The sequence below is a fragment of the Saccostrea echinata genome, unplaced genomic scaffold (assembly GCF_033153115.1).
Source record: "Saccostrea echinata isolate AGI-Se365-2 ecotype Australia unplaced genomic scaffold, CSIRO_AGI_Sech_v1 ptg000002l, whole genome shotgun sequence".
Taxonomy (NCBI): Eukaryota; Metazoa; Mollusca; class Bivalvia; order Ostreida; family Ostreidae; genus Saccostrea; species Saccostrea echinata.
The window spans coordinates 28375230-28400432 of NW_026889751.1; the positions used below are offsets into that span (position 1 = coordinate 28375230).

A 25203-nucleotide genomic window follows, 5' to 3' on the forward strand; every position below is an offset into this window, starting at 1 on the left:
AATATCTTTCTTTTTAATGCACTACTGTCTATAAATGTACATTACTTTAGAAAAGAAATATAAAACTGGTGTTATGTATAGAAGTTGATTACGTTTTTCAAGGTATTGTTTAATGATCGAATTCAAACGTAGAGTCTGTAGAAAAAAAAATATTGATAATCATGAAGATGACTTGTGTTTACGTTGAGTAATTTTAATACTTCCATTGATTGCATGTGTTTGAGTTAGCTTGCAGTGTTCAGTTAATTTTATAGTAATCCTGTGTAATGTATATACGGGGTTAGGTTATATTTGAACATTTTCAATGATGATCCTGAACAGTTCTGTCATATCATTTGAGCTTCAGTAATTATAATATATGGCGAAATAAAACAACAGTAGATCAAAATTTGCTTAGCCCATGAAGTCACATGCCAAAGAGAAGGCGAATAAAATTCACTGAGTTTAAAAAGAAGGTCTCAGCATATAATTATAATTTTTTTTGTATAAATTACATTTATAATATATTTTTTCTTTAATTACTTACTTCTTCTAACCCTATGAAATAAAAACAATACACCAAAATATTAAAGTTTCTTTTCTTTGCCGTCACATTTGATACAAGAATGCGTTTAGAGAGTGCTTTTTGAGAAGTGATTCAATTATCTGGACGATTTCGTTGGTGACAGAGGTGTCTGAATAAACGAGGCGCCACTGTATATCAAACTATAGCTTAAATTTTAAATGGATCCTTGAATTATTTTTCTGTTTGTTACTTCACGTCAAAAATTGCATAAGTATTTGCTCAGGAGATTGCAATAAGCATACAAGAGATGTTTAAGAACTTGTCCATCTTAATCTTAATGACAGGGGTGAATTTTCATTATTCCATTTATATTTGTCCAGAGTAGTCCTCCGATGGCTTAGACAATACTAACAAGAATCACAAGTAACAATAATTAGCAAGTTGTGCATGCAACATTCAAAATGGTTGCCACTGCTGTGGAAGAGTAAATGGAGGAAAGTCGGATCAGGGTGATGTAAGCTATTGCTTGTAAAGTTTCTGGTTGAGATTTCTAATTTCTGATAAGGTACATGATCATGCATAAATAACTAGCTTGATGAAATGTCAAAAGACTAAAAACCCTAAATTATTTGTCTTGTATTTCACACCACTGGCTATAGTGGCCAAACTCTGTGTTCGAGTTTGTGTGTGTGTATTGGAAGTAAAATTATAATCACCATCTACAAATGCACCTCCCCCTTTCCCTCACTGAGAGTGTGAGCACCTTTGCATGCCCTACTTTAATAAGAAAAAGCTATAAAGCAGAACTGATTTTTTACTATCTTTTCATTTGTACTAACATATAAAACTATATAACAATTAAAACATAATTAAAATTTTTATAAACAAAATCAAAACTATTTACATATTAATTATAAACAAATATATTATTTGAAGTTGTTTGACTTTTACTTTTTACAATAAATCACTGCCTTCTTCTTCGCTGTCATATTTAATGCCTGTACAGTATTATTAAAATCACAACCAACCTTTTCTTGAAACAATTTCATTAAAAGATAAAGAAATTTCAAACACTGAATTTAAAAATCACATGTTCACAATTGATTGAAATTATAAATCATCTGTTTTACATTGTCAATTATTCAAAAATCATGATTGCACTAAATTCTACACACCATGAATCATTTCCAAAATAAATTTGAAATAAGGCTACATATTGTTTTCCTAACATGGTTTTTTTTTTCTCCATATAGTTATACCTTTCTGCACCAACCAAATAATTACATTTATACAATATACATATATCTACCATGTAGCACTTACATTCACAAACCTTAAGATGCAAAATATCTCTTAGTTAAGGGGAGGGGAAGCAATCCTTGATCTGTGAAGAATTTTCTTGTAAATAAGGAGATAAATCTTGAAATATTTATAGTACACTGTATACAATATGGGACAAAATCTGGCATGCATCATTGTCGAAGACAGAAATTTTATAAATGATTTCACTCACAAAGCAGAGAGTTATCTCCCTTAAAAAGACAGCCACATCTATAGTTATGAGAGTTGCTCCTCATCTCATTAAAATTAATTCAAATGTAGTAATAAAATGTAAATTAATTCCCCTCCTGAAATTTAGAAGGTCTTCAAGACTTCTAAAGTGCAGTCCATTATACATATAAAGCAGATTCTCATTTTCTACCTAAGTACATTGGCAGGTTAAGTATATATTCTTTAACAATGAAGAAAATATATAGTAAACTACATTGTATATACTGGCTGTTGGTCATCTTTCAGATCATTTTCATGCTTTAATCACACATCACAATCCATTCAATTTAAAAAGAAACATTTGATTTAAAACTTCTCTGTGAATACTTGTACGTTTAATTTGCAAAAAACTAAGAGAAAGGAGAACAAATTACGAAAAATAATTCAATTTACATATAAATTAAATTACTTTTACGTATAGTTGTTTACAACGCAAAAAGACGTACTGTATATATATTATCTTTAATGGATATTAATTTCCACTGACAAGTATATGTAACAATAATGTAGTTTTGAGGATTGTACCTGAGTACATGTCAGCAAACTATTATATGAAGCAATCAATTACAAGCTTCATAATGGTGCAAATATTTATGATATTACAGGCTTGCATTGAGGTAATGAGATTTGAAAACATTATGTGATAAACCTAGGTGGTACGTGCAAGATAGACTAGGTTAAATCATCGTCATAAACTGATCCTTTTGCGTCCACTAATTAACAAATGAAACAAAAAATCATTTCCTCGGCATCTTTCTATATCACTGATTGTATGCCCCAAGTCACCAAAGCATGATGTTGTAGACCTCACTTTGTTGGTGTATTCTTGAACAACTCATGCCCTTGTGTGCCCTAGTCATCATAACATGGTAATAAGATGAGTTCAGTAAGCTCATAGACGATGAGCCCCAGCATAACACATGCCTCAGTAATCCTAGGATGACAAGCCTTTCATAAATCATCTTCTGTACAGCCAAACAGTCAAAAAAATTATTTTTGATTCCATTAATGCTGATACATAACTTTTTCCATGAGCTCCTCGTCTCACTCATGTCCTAGTAATCATACGATGATATTATGGAGTCCACTCCGCTGACAGATGACATTCATCCTATCCTTTAGATTCTCCTCGTACCTCTGGACGTCCTCGGGGGATATCCTTTTAGCACTGTCCAGTATCGACTTGTGGACCTCCGCCCTCTCTTTCTTTGTTATGTACACACCTTTCTCAAACCTCTGCCATGCCTTCTTACGAGTGTACTTCTTCAACTTTATTAAAGCATAGACTATGGCCTGCAATGATTCAAAAAATCATAAATACATACATGTATAAACATAAATTTACATGTACTTATAAAATAAATGAATCTATTTTCTAGCAATTCTGATTGTGGGTTAATTTCTTTTTGACTTGTGAGTTTCATGCTGTACACTATCTTCTATAGAGTGTATAAAAATGATGAATCTTTCCCCATTTAGAGTTCTAGTACATGTATGTTTGAAGTTTGAGTAGATAGATTAAAAACAATATAAAATACTCAATCCTAGGGTAAGTAATTAATACTACCTGTAAATCTAATGCACCTCAAAGAAAAAATATCTTAGTGAAAGCTTACAAGTTGATTATCATTTACAATAATATAGGGTATGTATAACTTACTACATAAGTGTAACTACATGTGAAAAATGTTCAAATATATCTATATATATATATATATATATATATATATATAAAATGTAACAACATGTATATTCAAGTTATGCAACTCTGTTCCCATATCAATACTTATGCTACATAAAGTCCTCAAGTACACATGTACATCAAATACAATAGCTGAAATTCCTTTTATAGACACAAGGTTATGTCATTCATAAAACAGATACCTCTGGGATCCAAACATCCAAGACATAATTCCAATCAGGGAACTCGTCACTAGCAACTCTTGTCTCCTGTTTGTACCAGGCCAACATAGTGTTCAAAATGTCATCATGCTAAAAAGAAAATATATGTTTGGATGAAAAAAAACATGAAAAGAGCAAAGAAAATCTGGAATTGCTTCACAATATCCAAAATTCTTAACACCATGGGTTCATCATATTTGGAGGAACACTAATTTTTTTTAGTTTTCATGGCCGAGACAAACCACAAAATTACATGTAGGTTTATAAACACAGTACAAATTTGACAACTGACAGAATAGGAAAAGGCAGCTGTCCATGAAATTACATAGGAACAAAAACGTATTTGCTGCCAAATCAAAACAAGATGTGTTTGTGAAACACTGATGTCCCCGTATGGCAGCTTATGGCAAAGGTTAAAGTTTCTCAAATGCAAGACAAATTCCAGGCCAAAAGATAAAAAATGTTAGTACCTAAAGAAGGGTCTTTTCTCGAGGAATATCCCTGTGAAATTTGAAAGACCTATCTGCAACTGTTCAAAAGTTATGGCAAAGTTTAAAGTTTTTTAAAAGCAATTGAAACGTCAAGGTTAAGGTCAAAGTGGTTGGTATCGGAAGGTCTTATCACAAGGATTACATATGTGAAGTATGAAAGCCCTAGCACCAACCATTCAAAAGTTATGACCAAGGTTAAAGTTTTTCAAAAGTAGGTCAAACTCCTATGTCAAGGTCAAAGTGGTTGGTATCCAATGGAAGGTGATGTCACAAGGATTACATATGTGAAGTATGAAAGCCCTAGCATCAACCATTCAAAAGTTATGGCCAAGGTTAACTTTTTTCAAAAGTAAGTCAAACTCTCAAGGTCAAAACGTCAAAGTGGTTGGTATCCAAGAAAAGGTCTTGTCACAAGGATTACATATGTGAAGTATGAAAGCCCTAGCTCCAACCATTCAAAAGTTATGGCCAAGGTTAAAGTTTTTCAAAAGTAGGTCAAACTCCTAGGTCAAGGTCAAAGGGTCAAAGTGGTTGGTATCCAGAGGAAGGTCTTGTCACAAGTAATATACATGTGAAGTTTGAAACCCCAAGCACCAACTGTTCAAAAGTTATGGCCAAGGTTAAAATTTTTCAAAAGTAGGTCAAACTCCAAGGTCAAGGTCAAAAGGTAAAAGTTGTTGGTATCCAAAGGAAGGCCTTGTCACAAAGAATACAAATGTGAAGTTTGAAACCCCAAGCACCAACTCTTCAGAAGTTATGGCCAAGGTTAAAGTCTCATAAAATTTTGCAAACGTGGGTCAAACTCCAAGGTCAAGGTCAAAAAATCAAATATGGTGTACCCAAAGAAAGGTCTTGTCACAAGGAATACACATGTGAAATATGAAAGTCATAGCTCCAACCAAGCAAAAGTTATGGGCAAGGTTAAAGTTGACAACAGACAGACAGACAAATGGACAAACAAACAGACAGGACAAAAACAATATACCCCCAGGATCTTTCGATCCGGGGGCATAAAAAAAATGATTCCCATAAAAATCAACACATTATCATTAAGCCCACCTGCTCCTCGTCAGCGATTGGTCCAAACCCAGGGTTCTTAAGGCCGTCCCTTGCCTTAGATAGGCCGTATCTGTACGTGGTATGCTTCTCACTCTTCTTCTTCTCTGTAAGGATATCTATCAGATATTGCTACAAAAGATTTATAGCAGATATTGCTACAAAAGATTTACATATAATTATTCTCTAAGGACATTTAGCTGATATTGCTACAAAAGTTACACAATACATGTACTATTACTTTCTGAGATTATTTAGCAGACACTGCTACAAAAGTTACACAAAACTATTACCGGTACATGTACTCTCTAAGGATATCTAGCAGATATTGCTAACAGATTTACACTGTACAGAACATCCAACAGATATTAATACAAAAGATTTACAACACAGTAACATAACAACTAAAGAGTTGCCATATTATCACTGAGGATACGAGTAATTGAAGAGTATTGTGGGTTTGTTTCACTTCATGCTTTAATAAGTTGTTCATCACTAACATTGATACACGTAAAACGGTCACTTTACCTTTAAAACAATCTACATACCTTTACTTCACTAGATTTTAAAAACTTCACAAGACTCTCATTTCTCTCTTTAATCTTCTCATATCTAAAAGTTATAATTTATATTAGTTATACATATGCTTCTTAAAATAACTGCAGTTACTGAATACATGTTTATAAGAGTAACTAAGTACCAGAAGTACAAACGCAAACAAACAAACCTAAAAGAAAAACCCACAATTCTTTTTTTTTCAAATTATTTTAAAATTTGTCCAAACATGTGTACTGAAGAAGACACCTTTTTGTTATTTCTGGGTCAGGTTCCTCTGAGCCTATAAAGATGAGACTCTCCCCACTGTCTACACTGGGGGTGGACATTGGTGAGGCTGGGAGAGACACTGTGTGGGGGACAGGTGATGGGGGTGGGGAATTCTCACAAACCTCTTCCTCCTCTGAAAAATCAAAATCGAAATATTCATCACGTAATCATGATGCAAAAATTTACTCCTGAAAAATACACTCTACTATAACATTGAAGATGATGGCTGGATTTTGTGTCTATACATAGCGTATGTGTTTTTCTAGGATTAATAGAATCATCCAATTAATACTTCGAGTGTGGGATAGTGAAAGTCTACTGAGGGTACAAGATTCATGGTCTAGGACAAAGGTTAGCTGAGTCAGAGTTATCTACCTTGTAGACACTCCATGAATTCAGTGTCCTCTCTCCTCAGGGTCCCCAGGATCTTCTTGGTCATGTAGTTGTGTACCGTATCTACAGCCTTAGTAAATCTCTCCCGACCCTCACACTCTAAATTGTTTCCCTTTTCCTGTGTTTAAAATAAAAATGTTAAAGTACATGTATAATCTGTACTTGTATCATTTAGACACTCTAGTTTCTGGCTTACCATATAAATCATATAAAATTTATTTTAAAAAAGATAATGGTGCAATTTTGAAAGAAGTTTAATTGAAGCCAATTCATTCAAATGTAAGTTCCACATTGTGGTTACTTAAGTAATATGTATTTAAAAAAGATGAACCAGAAAGCTCAATATCAAAAGAGAAAAAAAAGCACTGCTCAACAATTATTTATTCATATTTTTTAACAACTTTAGTATATACAATTCTTGAGAAAAGTGTAATGTACAAACCATGAAGATATCTGAATCCTGGGTGTTATAAGGGATTACTGTCCTTGGATTGTAATTAAGGGTCAGTCTAAACATTAATATGATACACATCAAATTACGAAAAGTTTTTTATAAACTCTCAAGGAAAAATCTTAGAATGAAGAGAGAGAGGTTACCAAAGCTACATGTAAATAATGACAGAGTTCTACCTGTATCTTAAAGCAATTATTACTCTGAATCATGCAAATTATGAAAAATCAAGAAACTGATTACCATGAATTGTCTCCCTTAGGGAATGCTCTTCAATTAAAAAGTTACCTTTTAGGGATAGAGCTGTGAGGCTCAATCACAGTAAGGGACACCTTAACTATCCTCCTCTTTTTTCTACCCAGTCTTCTGACCTGTTAACACATGTCTAATATTGTCAGTCCAATTATACTCTATTTATGTACATCAAGGCAAAAGAGGATTTCTTAAGGACTGAGAGCTTATTGTGTGATAACTGGATTTCAGTATCATTGTACTTACAAAAGCTGGCCAGACAGGGCATCCTTTCCACTTTACCCATACAATGTCTCTCTCTTTAATTGTTACTGAAATACAAAACAGCAAATCAGAACAGGATTAAAATTGTGTGTGATGATACATGTACCTTCATTTGTAATATGATCTTAACAGTAATACATGTATCACTAGAGGTCAAAGTACTTTTTAAGGATTGGAATATTATTTTACTTTTTACTTATTACAGATTTACACGCATCACAAATATTAGATGCTTCTTGTTTTTAGTAGCTCAGAATGCAAAGTAATATCTATTTGATATTTCCCACCTGCCCAAGTTGTATAATTTTTGGATCAAAAGTTCCTGAAGTTTTTAAACAATTTCACCCTAGGCCATCTTTAAAAAAATGTTTTCTTGCCCTCTCCCAACTCAGGATAAAAAAAATTGGGTTGGTAGGTAGGTAAGATTTTTTTCTTCAAAAAAAAAAAAATTGCGAATATGAAATTAAAAAAAGTTATTTATAGGTGAGAAATGCATAAAAAAATGATTGTTTCCCTGAGGTTAAAAAAAAGTTTTGAGTCGGGCTGCTTTTTGTTCAGTTGGTCAGGAGAGGGCAAACAAACAATTTTTTAAAGATGGGCCTAGATATTTTTACTATTTGTTTGTAATTTACATTTGAACAAACTTGAGTCCTTATTATCCTTGGACACTTTGTGGCAAGTTAGTTTGTAACTGGTCTAATGGCTATGGAGGAAGTGCTGAATATCCATTGAAATGTTTATCCATAATCATGATAATGAAAGATTGCTAACATTATTAGTTAAAGTTCTGTTGAAAGGAATTCTAATATTTTTTAAAGTACGTCACTTCAAGGTCACAGAGTCAAAAATCAAAATATATTAGGAAAGGTCTTGTCACAGATAATGAACACCTGAAATATGAAGGCCCTATCTTTTCTCATTCAAAAGCTATGAACAAGTTAGTGTTTTGTGACAGATGGATGGACAGACAGACAGACGAATGATATTAATGTCCCCTAGCTTTCGTGAAAGTGGGGGACAGTTATAATGAATCCATTATCAAATTTACATGAATTGATCTATGTGCTTGAAATAAATCTTGCATTTTAAACAACATTTGCTTTTAAGGTATTTAAATCCCCTTCTACACCAGGAAGTATAAACCCTGACAGGTTGATAACACAGCTAAGTGTGTCACGCGGTCCGAGTGCATAATTATAGATCTATAACGAGGAGGCCGCCATTACTGGTCAGGTAATAAATATAGGAAGAATAACTTGTTTTCTGTGCATATGAACACTTCAGAAAATCACTGAAAACTCAGTTCCATAGGCTTTAACTATGAGTATCAAAAATGTCTTTTAAAATCAAAAATACAATGAACCTTGTTTATATAATGTAATGACTTGTCTATCGACATGTACAGGCTTGTAGTACATGTACATGGCAGGGCCCAGCCCTCCCCACTTCTTCTGGAGGATAGTCTTTTACTGTAATTTAAATATGAAATTTTTTTATTCAAAGGCTGCTTAAAGATCCAACCTCCCCATGAAATAGGATTATGAGTTTGGGGAATTTACATTTTTTTTCATGCCCCCGAAGATTCGGGGGCATATACTGTTTGCCCTGTCCATCCGTCTGTCTGTCTGTTTGTCCGCAGAAACTTTAACCTTGCCCATAACTTTTGATTGGTTGGAGCTATGGCTTTCATAATTCACATGTGTATTCCTTGCGACAAGACCTTTTGACCTTGACCTTGGCGTTTGACTCACTTTTGCTAAATTTTTTCCGACTTTAACCTTGGCCACAACTTTTGAAAAGTTGGTGCTAGTGCTTTCAATCATCACCTGTGTATACCTTGTGAAAAGATCTTCCTTCGGATACCAGCAACTTTGACCCTTTGACCTTGACCTTGGAGTTTGACCTACTTGTCAAAAACACATCTTGTTTTCTATTGCTTGTCAAATCTTTTTCTAGGCTTGCCCCCTTCCCCTTGAAAAACATTGCTACTGGCCTGATGTGTTATGTACAAAACTTGTCTATCTACTTACCTGCCTAATGGCCATAGGAAAATACATGTAGTGTGTTTTCTGGTCTGACAAAATGCATGTTGCCCTCTGCCCTTAAACCCAGTAAATAAATGTATTATTATTAATGTTGAGTTTTTTGCTTCAGTCAGGAAATCTAATGATGGACCCTCAAACCAGTGCCCAGGACGTGATGCGATGTGACCTGTGTGAGACCGCTGTGGTACAGATGCACTGTGATACATGTCTTGTCAACCTGTGTAAGGCTTGTGTGGGAGAACACACGATATCTGATCAATCTATCAGTCACAAAGTTGTCAGTTTTCAAGCCAGGAAATCCACTCCTCTCTACCCTGGATGTACATATCATAGCAAGGAACGATGTAAAATGTTCTGTAAACAATGTGACATTCCTGTCTGTATCAGCTGCATTGAATCAAATCAACATTTAGGTCATGAATTATATAAAATCTTGCGAATTCTGGATGAAAAGAAAGAAAGTATTACAAAAGAAAGAAATGAATTAAATGATACAATTTACCCCACATACCAGGACATTGCCTCTGATGTACAAAACAGAATGAGTCAGTTTGAAAAGGAATATGGAGATCTCTCAACAGCCATAACAAAACATGGAGAGGACTGGCACAGAGAAATTGACAAACTTGTCCAGAAACTTAAAGCTGAAGTTGATGAGATGAAAAATACACAGTTACAAACTCTACAGAAACATCTGGATGAAATAAACAAGAAAATTTCTGACATCAAGGAAGAAATCAATACAATGGAAATGGCTATAGACACTAATGACTTGTCAAAACTATTTAGTGTCACCTCCAGTGTACATATATACAGAAATCTTCCCGACAAAATTATGCCATCTTTACCCAAATTCATTCCAGGAAAAATCCATGAAGAACTTGGTAAACTGTTTGGAGCCTTATCACCAAGTTCTTTAACATCAGATAAACATGGCTACAGCATGAAGACACCACAGAAATCACCAGAAGCTGGATCTTCTCCTCCAGTCAAACAGCTGCTTGATGAACCAGAGACTGTCACCACCATAGACACTGGGTATGGTAGACTTTACAATGTGGCCTGTCTGAGTGATGAAGAAATCTGGACAAGTGGAAATGACAAGACCATGAAACTCTACAACATCAATCAGGGGTCACTACTCAAGTCAATTACAACCATGTCAGGGAACATGCCAGAGGACATAGCAGTGACAAAAAGTGGAGATCTAGTTTATACTGATTATGATGATAGAAGTGTGAACATTGTGAAGAATAAGAAGATAGAGGAGGTGATCAGAATACAGAACTGGAGTCCTCACCGTGTCTGTAGTACCTCCTCTGGTGACCTCCTGGTTGTTATGGACATTGATGACAACAAACAATCAAAAGTTGTCCGTTACTCTGGCTCCACAGAGAAACAAACCATTCAGTTTGATGATAAAGGTAAACCACTTTATTCATCATCAGGAAGTATTTTTTTGGTTGAATATAAATACATAACTGAGAACAGGAACCTGGATATCTGTGTTTCTGACAATGGAGCTAATGCAGTAGTGGTGGTCAATCAGGCCGGGAAACTGAGATTCAGGTACACTGGACATACTCCTGCTCCAAAGAACCAACCATTCAATCCACGAGGAATCACCACAGACAGTCAGAGTCACATCCTTACAGCTGATGATTACAATCACTGTGTCCACATCATAGACCAGGATGGACAGTTCCTCCGTTACATAGACTGTGGACTGAGTGAACCCTGGGGACTGTGTACAGATACAAATGACAATCTGTTTGTTGCTCCGTATGGAAACAGACAAGTGAAGAAAATCAAATATCTGCAGTGATATGGATGACTGTGTTGTATTCTAGTTATATTACTGATGTATCGGTATGCTGTACTATGAAGTCTTGCAATAATATATATTTCAGTCTTATTATCAATGCATATCTTTTATTAATTAAAAAATGGACAGAAGATAAGTGAAACATTGAATGAGTTCTATGTATCCTTCTAAAAAAGGTTTGTACATCCAGGTTCTATCTGGATGCAAACATTTCCTTGTTTTGTTAGTTTGTTCTTTGAAATAACACAATGTATATTTCTAAAAACAAATTTTCTTGAGGAGTATATTCTTACACAATGTAATGTTTTTTAAATGCAGTTTCACAATGGTGGAACAAGATACGATGTATTATAATAACAAGAAATATGTGTGGTAAACAAAGGCTATGTAGAATCTGAAAGCGGCACTACTAGGTGATTAAAAATAAAGATTCAACAGTGTAGAAAAATGATTTTTTTTTTAACTGTTAGTTTTTAAAATTGGAAAATAAACTCAGTTACATTCAATGTAATATGATTTTTATTCCTTCACAAGGAAGTTGGAGCAGATTTAGTAATGTGCTTGTGTATGTGTGGGTGAGTGCCTGCGTAACTGAAATTATGCAAGCATGACAGGGGATACCACGGGATTGTCGTCAATATGCTTTTTTGTGAGAGGATGCTCTGCTTTGCAGTTTCCTTGTTTAAGCACAGATTTTGGGCCAGTCTTTTTCATACATACAAGCCCAGTGGGATAATGAAAGTTATCGATTGACTAGTAAAATTCTAAGTTGGTAGCCCGAGCGACCAGTTAAAAAACTTATTGAGTCCATGGGTCACATGGCTCACCTGATCACTTTGTTCATATATGCTTTCCCAATTTCTTCGGGAGTCTACTAATTTTGAATCCTATCTACCACTTGTCTATCAATATATATAAATACACGGTTACTGTCTTGAAATATAAGCCATATTCGTGCGAGGGTAAGAAAACGTGATAGAGGGTGAGGCTTCGACCCAAGCCCAAATATCGCTATATTTCAAGACAGTATCCATGTATTTAGTTTATCCTGCAAAATATATTACTTAACTTCCAAAATAAGCTATTTTCATCCGATTTAGGTACATCTCTGCAGTTGAAACTATAAGACGTCATGGCATAAACATTGCAATATACATGATGTCACAATGCTTTTAGAACATCGGAATACATGCAAGAGGCTTTATTAGGGCATTGACCAAATAAAGCTTTGGTTTATTAGGTTACATTTATTAGGTCAATGCAAGGGGTAGTTGCAGGATAAATATTTTTATCCTATTTCTATTGACTTTCAGGAATGCCAGATTTTTTACCAATCCGCTCTGAATACCATGTTACATGTGAATAAAAGATAGTAGTTTGAATGTTTGTGGGTAGATATCTGTTTATTGATAATAACAGGTAATCAACAAGGTGTCAACTGTGCTACCAGTTTAATTGCTCTCGATTGTCATTAATAGTGTATATTAACCAGGACAAGCATGCCAGGTGTGGAAATTTAAGAAACACATATGACAGGATACAAACTAGATATGAGTTGACACTTCACAGCAAAATTTGACAATATACTTATAAGCAGCTTGTAAAAGGTTCAAGTTTAGGAAATGTGGCATTCCTCACTATAACTACGAACAATGTCAAGTACTTTTAAGCAGAATCCCCGTGATCATACCTTGTCTAGATGGCGTAAGTACATCTGGTAAATCTTCATCATCAGAATCACTTACATAGCAATCATCAGCATCAAGATTGGGGTCAAAGTCCTCTCTGAAAAAAAAATCAATATAAATACACCTTACTAAATTTTACTAATTATAAAAATAGGACATTCTGAGAAACATGTTATAATCTTATTATCTGTTTTACCTTTTCCCATCATCATTGGTAGTAAGCTGCTTGGTGTCTGTTTTGCTGTTTAGCTCTCCAGTGTCCACATAGTCTGATGAATGTTTCAGTGTCTCTGGATTCAGGGAATCATGCGGAACACCTTTGTCTTCTCTGATATTTTCCATAAGACACGAAGCCTTCTCAGAGTTCAAGTCTCCACCATACGGTATTGGCGAGCTACCTTCCGAGTGATCCATTTTACCACCATATGGAATTGGAGAACTGGCTTCATTATAGTCCAGCTTCCCACCATAAGAGATTGGAGAACTGCTCTCATTGTAAACAGTCTCCTCCCTCGTACACAATTCTTCATCCCTCTCCTCCTGTATCTCCGTTCTTGTGTCACCTCTCCCCCGTCTTTTCTTTTTCATGGTTTTCCTCTTTTTTGTGAACTTAGAGGTAGAGTTTTTGATCTGGCCTTTCCTGGTCTTATTTCGTTTCATTAATTGTGGCAATGAGTCATCACCCTCCATTAATTGATCTTCCTGATTATCACTAGTTGTCTTCACACAGTTTGCGGACTTGAACTTTTTCCTAGACACTGATATCCCCTTCCTTTTTGGTTCTACGTTGGAATAACTTGAACACTTTGGTTTTGTATCACCTTGAGTACTTTTTGAGACAGATGATTTACGTAGATTTTTCTCATTGGTGGATTTGTTTGACTGGTTCACTGTTGTGTCACTAGTTTTGCTATTATGTTTTTTTCTTTTTTTACCAGACAGACTTTCTTCACTGCCAGACTGTCTTTTTCTTTTGGCTCTAGTCAGTGACGTCACCTTAGATTCAGGATCCATAGTGTCTGGGTTAGCACAAGTTTCGTCACTAGAGGTTTGATTTAAAGGAACACATTCTACATTCAGGGACATCTTATCAAACATATTGGATGTAGCCATTTCATATGCTGTTTGAAATAAATCTGTTTTCTGTTTGGTTTTTAGAGTCTTTATACCTTGGAAAAAAAGAAAAATTTTGTACACTATAAAACAAAATGCATGACAACTACAACTACTACACAAACTTGCATCTAACCTACATGTGTACATGGAACTTTTTTTATTTCATTTTTATGGGTGGTGGCAGAAGGAAAAATTTAATTGTTAAGATGGTGGCCTCTTTAAAAAAGTGCCATCCCCTCATAAACGTTTTGCTGGAATAGCTCTACATTTAATTGGCCCTATAGTTCTTTAGAGGATTTTAGACTTGAATTCCTTTTTATAATAAGAATGCATTCTGTCAAATTTTCTTGAAATCTGCCCTGTGATTCTTTTTCAAAATATTTAAAAATAGACTTAAATGCCCATTTTACGAGGGTATATTAGTGCCCTATATTTTTGCTGTGATTTAAGCTAACCAGAAGTCTCTGATGAGACTGTAGCTCTACTGGTTGTATTTATAAAGGAAGATAAAAGTAGCACTTGGACTTGAAACTTTGCAACAGCAATAAATAGAATAATGATCCTTGGTTTAGTCTCTTTTTGGCAAGATTTATTATTATATCAGACTAAAACTGTAGGAGGAGTAGCCTTTTAAAACAATTTTACTGAAATTTTGATTTAAGTAACCATGGAAACATCATTCAACAAAATCAAAAAACAATAACACCAATTATGTATCTCTGTAGTCTACTTGTATGCCACATTATTCTGAAATCAGACAAAAAGTGTAGGAGGAGTAGCGTTTTAAAAGTATTTCAAGAAAATGTCTATTTTTAGTAACCATGGCAACACCATTCATCAAAATCTGAAACTGGTACAGAGAATTATGTATCTTAGTGTAGTTTACTTGTATGCTAAGTAATACTAAAATCAGACCAAAACTGTAGGGGTAGCATTTTGAAGGTATTTCAAGGAAATTTCTATTTTTAGTAACCATGGCAACATCGTTCATCGAAATCAAAAACCGATAAACAGAATTATGTATCTTATTATAGTCTACTTGTGTGCCAAGTTATATTGAAATCAGATCAAAACTGTAAGAGGAGTAGCATTTTGAAAGTATTTCACAGAAATTTCTATTTTTAGTAACCATGGCAACACCATTCATCGAAATCAAAAACCGATATACAGAATTATGCATCTTAGTATAGTCTACTTGTGTGCCAAGTTATACTGAAATCAGATCAAACCTGTAGGAGGAGTAGCATTTTGAAGGTATTTCAAGGAAATTTCTATTTTTAGTAACCATGGCAACACCATTCATCGAAATCAAAAACCGATACACAGAATTATGTATCTTAGTGTAGTCTACTTGTGTGCCAAGTTATATTGAAATCAGATCAAAACTGTAAGAGGAGTAGCATTTTGAATGTTTTTCACAGAAATTTCTATTTTTAGTAACCATGGCAACACCGTTCATCGAAATCAAAAACCGATAAACAGAATTATGCATCTTTGTATAGTCTACTTGTGTGCCAAGTTATATTGAAATCAGATCAAAACTGTGGGAGGAGTAGCATTTTGAATGTTTTTCACAGAAATTTCTATTTTTAGTAACCATGGCAACACCGTTCATCGAAATCAAAAACCGATAAACAGAATTATGTATCTTAGTATAGTCTACTTGTGTGCCAAGTTATACTGAAATCAGATCAAAACTGTAGGAGGAGTAGCATTTTGAAGGTATTTCACAGAAATTTCTATTTTTAGTAACCATGGCAACACCGTTCATCGAAATCAAAAACCGATAAACAGAATTATGTATCTTAGTGTAGTCTACTTGTGTGCCAAGTTATATTAAAATCAGACCAAAACTGTAGGAGGAGTAGCATTTTGAAAAATTGTTTACAGACGGACGGACAGACAGACAGACAGACAGACAGACGGACGGACGACGGACACATTACTATCGCATAAGCTCTTCTGGTCTCTGACCAGTAGAGCTAAAAATGTGATTGATGTAAATATACGTGTACATGTATGTTAAAAAATAACCTTATCAAGAATACACTCATTTATTTTCATACATGGTAGGTGGCAAAATCTGTTTAAACCTTTTAAATTCTATTTGATACCAGCATTATAATTTCTGTAAACAAAATTTGCAATGTTTGATTTTATTTACAGCTGAAGTATCAATATTGAAAAAATCCCATTAGAAACAAATCCTTATTTTGGCATAAAATCTTTGATTTTACAATTTTTGATTAAATGAATCACAATAAAACTGGCTATGAAGATAAAATACATGTATCTGTCTGCCAATTCCCCATCAAAACTATGCAAAGATAATGAACCAATGTATCGAAATAAAAGCAGTGACTGTACCTTTATTGAGGAAGTCTTCTTTCTCTGAGCAGCGAAACTGTTTGATTTTCTTGAGGTCTTTAATGTCCTCTCTGTCAAGCAATAAAATAAAACAACGATTCGTGTACCTTAAGTATTAAAAACAGGAAATAGAGAAGTTACAGGAAATGTTGTACAAAACATTTACATGCTGTGGTTAAAATGTAATTTTTACAATAAACAACATGCAGTTGTATTCTCAAAGTAATACATGCATGTTTGTACAAAAACCAAGATATGACACAGCTGCCTAGCATCAAAGTGTAACATGCCCCCGTTTTTGCTCTTCAAATTTGATTTTATAAAAACTTTATCTAAAATTAAAGGATGTCAGTTGAACATCTACATAGTTTTAACTGCTGCTAGCCCAGTTCAATGTATAACTAGAACTGTCCAAAAGGGACAAATACCCCCCGCAAGGTTTTCAGAGAAGGTGCCAAGTCACTAATACTAGTATTTGATGGATCTAAGAGCAGTTCACTATTTGTTTAAACATTTAGAGTGAAAATTTACTGGTAATTGCTCATTAAATTTTTTAAATGAATGAAACTAAGGCGCAGCCTAATAAAACATCAATACTTATAATAACGTTTTTTTTATTACATTGAAAAAATAACAATTTTTGAAGTATTTCTCTGTTGGAAAGTATGGCTGCATCATTTATCCATTTTGGAAAGTATGGATGCATTATTTATCCATTTTTTCTACAGTGAATATAGGTCAAGATCATGACACACCCTCAGGTCATAAGCAATCTTTGTGTGAAGTGGAAACTCCCAACATTATTCTCCATTAGAAAGATACAGACCGGGCAGGAATTATGAACTTTTTCTGTCAGTGACCTTGAACTTGCCCAAATGACCTTGGGTCAAGGTCATGAGACATCCTCAGGTCATAAGTAATCTTTGTGTAAAATGGAAACTCATCAAGTTTATCCATAAGAAAGATATGGACTGGAAACAAATTATGAACTTTTTCTTTCAGTGACCTTAAACTTGCCCAAATGACCTTGAGTCAAGGTCATGATACACACTCAGGTCATAAGCAATCTTTGTGTGAAGTGGAAACTCCCAACATTATTATCCATAAGAAAGATACAGACCGGACATGAATTATGAACTTTTTCTTTCAGTGACCTTGAACTTGCCCAAATTACCTTGGGTCATGGTCATGACACACCCTCAGGTCATAAGCAATCTTTGTATAAAATGGAAACTCATCAAGTTTATCCATAAGAAAAACATACACCAGACACAAACATGAAGTCTGTGAGCCAATGCTCACTAATAATACCCCCACTCTGATGTGAATACACAAGTTCAGTTATGGACAAACACAGTGATAATCAGGAAATTGACATTGGATTAGTAAAAAATGAATCCCAACATATGGCATGCCTAAACAAATATTGTGTTAAGATTTCAAGCACCTGCGATGAGTAGTTGCTGAGAAAACTGTGACCAAAATCTGTTATGTATGGTACAGACAGATGCAGGGATAAACAGGAAGTTGACATCGGATTTGTACCAAAATGAATCCCATTATATGGCATGCATAAACAAGATTGTGCTAAAATCTCAAGCATCTGCGATGAGTAGTTGCTGAGAAAACTACGACCAAAATTTGTTATGTACAATACGAACAGACACAGAAATAAACAGGAAGTTGACATCCGATTTGTACAAATATGATGAATCCCAACATATGGCATGCCTAAACAAAAAGAGTTTGTTAAAATTTCAAGCATCTGCGATGAGTAGTTGCTGAGAAAACTGCGACCAAAGTTTATTATGTATGGTATGGTTAGATAAACAGGAAGTTGACATCAAATTTGTACAAAAATGAATCCCACCATAAGGCATGCCTTAACAAAGAGTGTGCGATGACTAGTTGCTGAGAAAACTACGACCAAAATTTGTTATGTATGATACGGACAGACACGCAAATAAACAGGAAGTTGACATCCGATTTGTACAAAAATTATGAATCCCAACATATGGCATGCCTAAACAAAGATTGTGCTAAAATTTCAAGCATCTGCGATGAGTAGTTGCTGAGAAAACTATGACCAAAATTGGTTATGTATGGTACAGACAGACGCATGGATAAACAGGAAGTTGACATCGAATTTGTACAAAAATGAATCCCACCATATGGCATGCCTAAACAAAGATTGTGCTAAAATTTCAAGCATCTGCAATGAGTAGTTGCTGAGAAAACTGTGACCAAAATTTGTTAGGAACAGACAGACAGACAGACACAGACAGCTAGACAGACAGACGGACAGACAGACAGACACACAAGGGTAAAACAGTATACCTCCCTCTCCTTTGAAGCGGGGTATAATTATGTACTTTTTCTTTCAGTGACCTTGAACTTGCCCAAATGACCTTGGGTCAATATCATGACACACCCTCTGGTCAGAAGCAATCTTTGTGTAAAATGGAAACTCATCAAGTTTATCCATAAGAAAGATATGGACTGGAAACAAATTATGAACTTTTTCTTTCAGTGACCTTGAACTTGCCTAAATAAGCTTGGGTCAAGGTCATGACACACCCTCAGGTCATTAGCAATCTTTGTGTAAAATAGAAACTCATCAAAGTTTATCCATAAGAAAGACATAAACCTGACACAAATTATAAACTTTTTCTTTCAGTGATCCTGGACTGGACACGTTTGCACAGACAAACAGAGAGACAGAGAGCTAGAAAGACGGACGGACAAGGTGACTCCTATATACCCCCCCTCCCCCCCAAACTTCATTTGCAGGGGGTATAATGACTTACATGTCGTCTTCATTGAAAAATGCAACACAAATAGACGGCTTGTTCCTGCTTTGTGTCACTTCCTTCACCTGCAAGATCAAGTGGTTTTTCTAAATGTAATTAATCCAGAAGTCTCTGATGCTAATGAGACTGTAGCTCTACAAGTCTACACTTACATACATGTACATGTCTATAAATGCTTTCATGAATATCACATTTAACAAAGATTTTGAGAATTTCTTTCCATTTAAAGTAACAAGTACTACTGAAACAAGACAAAGACTAAAGGAAAAGTAGGCATATTTGAAATGATTAAATAAAATTGTTCTAGATAACCTTGGAAATATAAATTAAAGAATTATGAGTCTTCTGCAGTTTTTAATTGTATGTTTCATTCAAAAAGCCAAATTTATAGCACATGCACCTGTGGATCTCTTACCTTTGCTGGCCACCAAGGTAGCCTGGGTAGTTTAACCCACACTGAGGCCCCACAGGTGAACTGTGACTTTTCATCAGCATTAGGGGAACACGTCTGGGGGATAGGTGAATTTATCCTCTCCTCTGACTCAGGTACAGGTCCAGTGGACATCTGATGATCCTCCTGTAGTTGCGGTTTTGATTTAGATTTTCCTAATTTATCTGTCTTTTTGATATTCACTGATTCCTCCGACTCCTTAGTCTGATGACCTGAATCATCTTTTAAGTCTGGATCTGATTGGAATAAACGTTTTCTGTGTTCACCTGTTTCACCTGTCACTGATGCCTCTGGGTCTTCTAAGTCTGGACAAGTGGAAGAGAAACACATTGAATAAGGAATTCTATTATACATGTACATGAAGCTGGAATATTGTTATATTTACATCTTAATTTGAAGTGAATATATGATACTGTGGAATCATCAATGTTTGTGGGGGACCAATGTTAGTGGAATTCATGGTCCCCAAGAACAATTATTTTGTCAACATACATGTATTTATTAATTAAATCTTCTGTATATACGAGTTACCCACAAAATTATGTCTCAACTAACCATGAACATTGACCCTCACGAATTAAAATGATTCCACAGTATATGCTTTAAGTCAACAAACTTTGGCAACTCCTTATTTTAGCAAGATAGGCAATTATCATTTATGAGCAAGACAATTTTTTAAAGAATTTTGTCTTTTGTTTTATAAAATCTTTTATAATAAAAATATATGCTAGAATTTAATTTTTGCAAGCATACAGCCTTGCATAATAATGCAGAAATAAAATTCTCATGAATAAAAGGTCATTAACAGTATATGTATAACTACTAGTTCATGACACACATACTCAAGTTATTGCAACAGTTATATCACGTATGAGCTAAAAAAATAAGAATTCTTATGAAAAATGTCCCATTTTTTTTTATATCAGTGGTTTTGACCTTGTACAAATGACATGGAGTGAAGGCCATGACACAAGCAGATTTGTGCCATGTACATGTACAAGCTTCCAGTGTTTCTCCTTATACAAAGTTATGAATGGGATATGACTTGGACATTTTTCTACCAGTGATCAGGAATTCGTTAAAATGACTAGGAATTAATTTAAAAACACATTCTCAGGTCAAATTGATGCATTTGAGTGGGATTTCACTTACTGTAGTGCAACTAAAATTTACCTGAATTTTTGTCCATATTTTCAGCCAGTTTTAAAGCCCTTAAAAATATTTCTCTTGTTTCTTTATCTTTCGATGTTTTCATTCTAAGACCTACAGTAAAAAGATACAAAGGACATTTAAATACATGACTTTTGTATATATCTAGATTCAAACTTACCATGATTTCAAAATTATTCAGCTTACAAAGATGTTCTTAATTTCTTTGCCACTTTTCACTAAATGATAATACTCTTTGTTAAAATCTCCATGTCTACTGTTTTTGAGAACAATATGGGCAATTTTTACTTGAAATAAAGTTTTTAAAAAATCACAGCAGAAAGGTAAAAACCATCAACATAATCCCAAAATTAAAAAAAAAAGAAAAAGAAAATATAAATTGATCTCTCTTGAAATGTAAAACAAAAGTGAACACAGGAAATATTTCACTAATTGCATAAACTATTTTGTGGTCTCACAGACAGAATTTACCACTGGATACCGATCTAATGACTAACCTTCCACTTTGTGTGTCTCTCTCATTGGACAATTGTAGTGGCAGATTGACTTCGGACTGGTAATTCGAGCACTGCAACAATTATTTTAAAACATTCAATAATACATACAATGATTGTATACCATCCATGAGTTCAAAAATTAAACACCATATAAGCAGACTTTTTAGCGTGGATTCAATTTTGGCATTAATAGAGAGAGTGCCCTCACTAAAACTGAATCTCGCTAACAATTAATTGCATATTATTTGTAATAGCTTCTTTAATAAGCATTATAAAATCTCTTAAATTTCTTCTCTCTGAAAATATACATCAATTTTTAAGGATAAGTTGCTAAATTTGCATCTTGCTAAAATTTCCACTTATACGGTAAATCTCTGTTTTCAATCTAATGACTTATTTCTGAATGATGTCTCAATAAATAGTAAATCTCTGATTAGACAGAATATAATAATATTCTTATTAATAATAATATTGATAATATAATTCTATTAATAATAATATTAATAATATAATTCTAAGCAATCTTTGGACAAGCATTTCAAAAGTGATAGATCACTGAGTTGATATGGTACAGCTTATATTGTAATACTAACGATGTCAACACGTCAGATATTTTTGGTACATGTGCACTTACTATTCATCTTCTCCTAAGTACTTGACAACTACCGGCCTTCTTTTATTTTCGTACATCAGCTCTTGCATACATTCATCTTCAACTACCTTTAAAGACAAAGATTAAGGCAGAACATGAAATGTATTTATAAGCAACAACAGCTATTTAAGTAATATACATATATACTGGTAATCAAATAAAAAATTCTTAAAAATTAAAACATAGGTAATCAAAGATTACGAAGCTCACCTCGACGAATGTTATCTACATGTAAGGCAAATTTCACATCATATTTTTTTTCTAGTCAGGGTACATCCCAAGATCAATATCCATGCAAGTTTGATTTAATTATAGACCTGCTCAAAAAACTTTTGACCTGTTTAGTAATCAAGAAAATTTTGGTCAGTTCCAACATCCAAAGCAAGTCTGGAAGTTTTCATCCTTAGATGCACCATCTATGCAAGTCTAATCATAACAGGCCATAATATTATATAGCTACTCCAAAAAAATTACCCTGGTCATTCATCTGGAAAATGTACGTCAGATTCAGAATCCAAGACAAGTCTGGAAGTGTCCATCCCTAGATACATCATCCATGCTAATTTGGTTAAAATATGGCTAAAATTCACTCATGTGGAAAATCTAGGTCAGATCCAGCATTCAAAGCAGGTTGGTTAGTGTACATCCCTAGATGCATCATCCATGAAAGTTTGGTCCAGGTAGGGCTTATAGTTACTTGGGAACGAGACTACTCCTAAATCTAAACCTGGTCACTCATCTGGAAAATCTAGGTCAGATCCAGCATCCGAAGCAAGTGTGGTAGTGTCCATCCCTAGATGCATCATCCATGCAAGTTTGGTCCAGGTAGGCTTATAGTTACTTGGGAATGGGACCTGCTCCTAAAACTTTAACCTGGTCACTCATCCAGAAAATCTAGGTCAGATCCAGCATCCGAAGGAAGTGTGGCCATGTCCATCCCTAGATGCATCATCCATGCAAGTTTTGTCAAGGTAGGGCTTATAGTTACTTGGGAATGGACCTGCTCCTAAAAATTTAATCTGGTCACTCATCCAGAAAATCTAGGTCAGATCCAGCATCCGTAGCAAGTGTGGTAGTGTCCATCCCTAGATGCATCATCCATGCAAGTTTGGACAAGGTAGGGCTTATAGTTACTTGGGAATGGGACCTGCTCCTAAAACTTTAACCTGGTCACTCATCCAGAAAATCTAGGTCAGATCCAGCATCCGAAGCAAGTGTGGTAGTGTCCATCCCTAGATGCATCATCCATGCAAGTTTGGTCCAGGTAGGGCTTATAGTTACTTGGGAATGGGACCTGCTCCTAAAACTTTAACCTGGTCACTCATCTGGAAAATCTAGGTCAGATCCAGCATCCGAAGCAAGTGTGGTAGTGTCCATCCCTAGATGCATCATCCATGCAAGTTTGATCCAGGTAGGGTTTATAGTTACTTGGGAATGGGACCTGCTCCTAAAACTTTAACCTGGTCACTCATCCGAATATCTGGGTCAGATCCAGCATCCGAAGCAAGTGTGGTAGTGTCCATCCCTAGATGCATCATCCATGCAAGTTTGGTCCAGGTAGGGCTTATAGTTACTTGGGAATGGGACCTGCTCCTAAAACTTTAACCTGGTCACTCATCTGGAAAATCTAGGTCAGATCCAGCATCCGAAGCAAGTGTGGTAGTGTCCATCCCTAGATGCATCATCCATGCAAGTTTGATCCAGGTAGGGCTTATAGTTACTTGGGAATGGGACCTGCTCCTAAAACTTTAACCTGGTCACTCATCTGGAAAATCTAGGTCAGATCCAGCATCCGAAGCAAGTTTGGTAGTGTCCATCCCTAGATGCATCATCCATGCAAGTTTGGTCCAGGTAGTGCTTATAGTTACTTGGGAATGGGACTTGCTCCTAAAACTTTAACCTGGGACGCCGACGCTAACGCCGACGCCGACGCCGGGGGTATAGCATAAGCTCATCTCGACTTCGTCGAGGTGAGCTAAAAAAATTGAAATTGAAATTTTTCTTAATAGTGGCACTCTAAAATGTTGGTGAAAATTTCAAACTCAACCTTATGTACATTGATTAACATGCTAAATGCTAATAATGACCTGCCGAATTCAAATGCAGGGGGGTAGAAATATGATAAAACAAGAGGCCAAAGGGTCTTAGTGGTCACCTCATTACAATCATACCAACAGTTTGACTGCTTGATATCCAGAAGTATAGAAGATCATTAAAATAGCATTAAGTTTGAGTTTTAGCCCCACACCTCAGGGGGACAGGGACCTGATTGATGACTCAGCTGACCTAAAAAAATCCTTGCAAAAATATCCTTATAGTATTCAACATTTAAATGTATATGATGTATATGATTTTCAGTTTTCATTCTTGATTTCCATATAAGGAAATGTTTTAATGTAAACTGATTTACCTCTGCAGGCCACCAAAGCAATACAATATTTGACTTGTATATGATTTACCTCAAAAGGAAACCAAGGCATTATAACATTCAACTTGTATATTATTTAACTAACATTTGACTTGTATATAAATTAACTTGGAAGGACACCAAGGCATTATAAAATTTGACTTGTCTTTGATTTAACTAACATTTGACTTGTATATAATTCAACTTGGAAGGACACCAAGGCATCATTACATCGGACTTGTATATAATTTAACTAACATTTGACTTGTATATAATTTAACTCGTAAAGACACCAAGGCATTTTAACCTTTGACCTACAACTGTTTTACCTCTGCGGGCCACCACGGCTGTTTATTGACTTTCACCCACACACGGTCTCCAATCTTGTACTGCTCCTTCAGTGTGTTGTCTACTTTTTTAATCACAGGCGAAAGTTCATTCATTGATCTTCGACTGCTACTAGGTGATGCCATACCATCAACTTA

General features: G+C 34.9%; 2 protein-coding genes across 2 annotated transcripts; one reads left to right on the forward strand and one right to left on the reverse strand.

The window, feature by feature from the left end:
* Positions 1-1320: 1320 nt before the first annotated feature.
* Positions 1321-25203, reverse strand: LOC133176457 (PWWP domain-containing DNA repair factor 3B-like). Its single transcript, XM_061311579.1, has 18 exons — positions 25048-25203; positions 22294-22379; positions 21660-21730; positions 21166-21255; positions 19957-20297; positions 19539-19606; positions 16732-16802; positions 13445-14417; positions 13251-13345; positions 7673-7737; positions 7463-7545; positions 7166-7232; positions 6706-6841; positions 6310-6463; positions 6054-6117; positions 5509-5637; positions 3941-4048; positions 1321-3349 (listed from the first exon to the last, which is right to left on the reverse strand). The coding sequence occupies exons 1-18, from the start codon at positions 25189-25191 to the stop codon at positions 3119-3121; spliced, it is 2976 nt and encodes a 991-aa protein (XP_061167563.1). The 5' UTR covers positions 25192-25203; the 3' UTR covers positions 1321-3118.
* On the forward strand, positions 9847-11991 carry LOC133176464 (uncharacterized). Its single transcript, XM_061311584.1, has one exon. The coding sequence runs from the start codon at positions 9857-9859 to the stop codon at positions 11558-11560; it is 1704 nt and encodes a 567-aa protein (XP_061167568.1). The 5' UTR covers positions 9847-9856; the 3' UTR covers positions 11561-11991.

What these genes read in the sequence shown, in the direction of transcription:
- LOC133176464 (XM_061311584.1), top strand. Translation starts at nt 9,857, where the DNA reads ATGATGGACCCTCAAACCAGTGCCCAGGACGTGATGCGATGTGACCTG.
- LOC133176457 (XM_061311579.1), bottom strand. Translation starts at nt 25,191, where the DNA reads ATGGCATCACCTAGTAGCAGTCGAAGATCAATGAATGAACTTTCGCCT. An exon ending in ACTTACGCCATCTAGACAAG is followed by an intron (nt 7,738 to 13,250) that starts GTATGATCACGG and finishes TTTGTATTTCAG; the next exon opens with TAACAATTAAAGAGAGAGAC. An exon ending in GCCCTGTCTGGCCAGCTTTT is followed by an intron (nt 7,546 to 7,672) that starts GTAAGTACAATG and finishes ATGTGTTAACAG; the next exon opens with GTCAGAAGACTGGGTAGAAA.